This window comes from Empidonax traillii, unplaced genomic scaffold (genome assembly GCF_003031625.1).
Source record: "Empidonax traillii isolate 1590-97213 ecotype Southwest subspecies unplaced genomic scaffold, ASM303162v1 scaffold674:size665969, whole genome shotgun sequence".
In the NCBI taxonomy this organism is placed as follows: domain Eukaryota; kingdom Metazoa; phylum Chordata; class Aves; order Passeriformes; family Tyrannidae; genus Empidonax; species Empidonax traillii.
The window spans coordinates 642,211-644,515 of record NW_020955867.1 but is presented as its reverse complement, the minus strand read 5'-3'; the positions used below and the strand labels follow the sequence as shown (position 1 = coordinate 644,515).

The 2,305-nt window shown below is 57.7% G+C and overlaps 1 protein-coding gene across 2 annotated transcripts in view; it reads left to right on the top strand.

Annotated features, from left to right (window-relative positions):
* LOC114065534 (G2/M phase-specific E3 ubiquitin-protein ligase-like) overlaps positions 1-2,305 on the top strand; it is a 33,006-nt gene that overhangs the window by 21,430 nt on the left and 9,271 nt on the right. Inside the window, exons 4-6 of one of the 2 annotated variants that reach the window (XM_027899531.1) lie at positions 969-1,131; positions 1,220-1,326; positions 2,034-2,283. In XM_027899531.1, coding sequence (XP_027755332.1) covers positions 969-1,131; positions 1,220-1,326; positions 2,034-2,046 — 283 coding nt within the window. In that variant the 3' untranslated portion in view covers positions 2,047-2,283. Of the gene's footprint in view, positions 1-968; positions 1,132-1,219; positions 1,327-1,497; positions 1,732-2,033; positions 2,284-2,305 lie in introns of those variants that run through there. The other variant, XM_027899529.1, reaches the window with a different exon arrangement.

The window sequence follows — 2,305 nt, the reverse complement described above, 5'->3', positions numbered from 1 at the left end:
GGAGAAGGCGGACAGAGACAGCACTCTGAGGCAGTAGGGGGGCCCTAGCCTAGGGGGTCCCTAGACTAGCTAGGGCCTCCCTATTGCCTTTCTGTTGGAGCCACTTCTCCCTTCTTTTGCAGAGCCAGTGCAGGAGCAGCTGGAGGAGACCTGGGTGTTCCAAGGAGAGGGACTTCGTGCTGACAGTCATCATGTCAGACCAGGAGGAGGAGACCCCCGAAGTGAGGGAGCCAGGTGAGAGCAAAGTGCCCCTCCAGCAGCCTGGCAGAGGGGCTGTCAGGGTGGGCAGCAGAGGTGCCATGCCCTGGGCCATTGTCTCTCTCCCCTCCAGCGTGCCTGCTGTGTGGACGACCAGAGGCCGACTCGGACATCTGTGGTGAAAAAATCCAGATACATGGGCTCTGGGCGCACGAGTTCTGTCTGGTGAGTTGCTTTGGATGCTCCCTACGTATTTCAACAGGCAGCCCCTGCTGCTCTCTCCTCATCAGTGCATGTCATTTTTCCTGCAGTTCTTTGCCAGCCGCCTTCCTGACCGCCCAGTTCATCGAATAGGACTATGGTTTATTCGCCGAAGCGATATCCTGGATGTAGTCTCCCAGGCAGCACAGGAGGTGAGAGCCTGACCTGAGCAGAGAGATTTGTGCCAGGCGAGGTTTGCTGGAGCTTAGCCCAGACCCCAAGCAAGAAAGCTCAGCCCTTTCAGCCAGCTCTGGGACAAGGATGAGGCCCTGAGGTTGCTGCTGATGGGACTGCTCTGTTCTTTCCAGAGCTGCTTCATCTGTGGCCAGAGTGGGGCCACCATCACCTGCTGTGAAGCTGACTGTGACCTGAGCTTCCACCTGCCCTGCGCCAATCAGGGAGGATGTGTCACCCAGTTCATCAGACCATTTAGGTACCTCCTGTTCCTGCTGGCCACCACCAGGGAAGGGCCCAGCACTTCTCTCCTCACCCACCCCTTTTCCCCCCAGGTCCTTCTGCCCCACACACAGACCAGAGCAGGCAGTGGAGGTGACTCCAGAGCCAGGCACCGAATGCCTCATCTGCATGGAGCCCGTGGAAGAAAGAAAAACCTTCAATACCATGGTGTGCCCAGCGTGCAAAAACGCCTGGTTCCACAGGGATTGTATTCAAGTAAGAATGGTTCCCTAAACCCCCATGGGGTCAGCAGGGTCTCAGCAGCACCAGGGCCTCACTCTGACTGCTCCTGTTTCTCCTGCAGGGACAGGCTCTGCATGCTGGTTTTTTATCCCTCCGGTGCCCCCTCTGCAGGGATAATAACACATTTGTCAAGAGTCTGTTCACCATGGGGATCCAAATCCCCTTCAGGTTGGTGTCCTTCTGCCTGGCTCACAACACAGGGGAGTGCAAGTGCTGTGCCATGCAAGGGTTCTGCTTCACGCAGGAGCTGGAAATGGCAGAGGGGGAAGAGCATGGAACACCCTGCACTTGCTTGATGCAGGGGCAGAGGCAGCTCATCAGGTTTCCTTTTTCCATCAGACCACCATCATGGGAGGGCGGTAATGCATTTGCCGAGCAAGGAGACAGGCACAGGTACTGTGATGCCAGAGAGTGCCTTTTTCCAGGAGGCAGAGAAGAGGCAGAATTGGAAGGGTAAGTTGCCAAAGCTGCATCCTGGGGCTCTGCAGGGCTTGAAGCAGAGCGACCCAGGAGTAGAGCTCAGCCAGATAATCCCACACTTTGGACACTTTGTCCTCAGCTCCATAAAGTCATTTGCTTCCCCAGGCCCTGGGAACTGCTCCTGTGCTCCTCCTGTGCAGCCGAGGGCACCCACAGACACTGCTCTGGCCTGAGGAACAGCATAACCAGATGGGAATGTGACGGCTGTGCTGGTCTGGGAACAGGTAAGAGGCAAAGCACCCTGGTGAGCCTGGGCCAGGTGGCCCTGCGCTTGGCGTTGGGTGCCCAGGCTGGGTTTGGCAGAGCCTGTCTGTTCCAGGACAGCCGGGGACACTGCTCTGGCTTATCCTGTCCCGAGCCTGGGGTGGTCTTGACATTCCTGCTTCCCCTTCCAGCCTCCAGAGATGATTTGGAGCTTGCTGGCCCCAGCACGGCCAGACTGTCAGGATTGGAGCCTTCGGAGGTCTCCAGAGAACGTGAGACCATCAGCCCCAACACAGGCAGCCTGGTGTTGTCAGGGCTGTCTCCCAGTTCTCCAGCACTGGACACCATCAGCCCCAGCACCAGCAACCAGGTGCCATCCCTTGGATCTTCAGCTCCAGAGACCAGCAACCTCCACACCAACCCACAGTCAACATCGGAGCAGTCTCTGGAATCTCCCTCACAG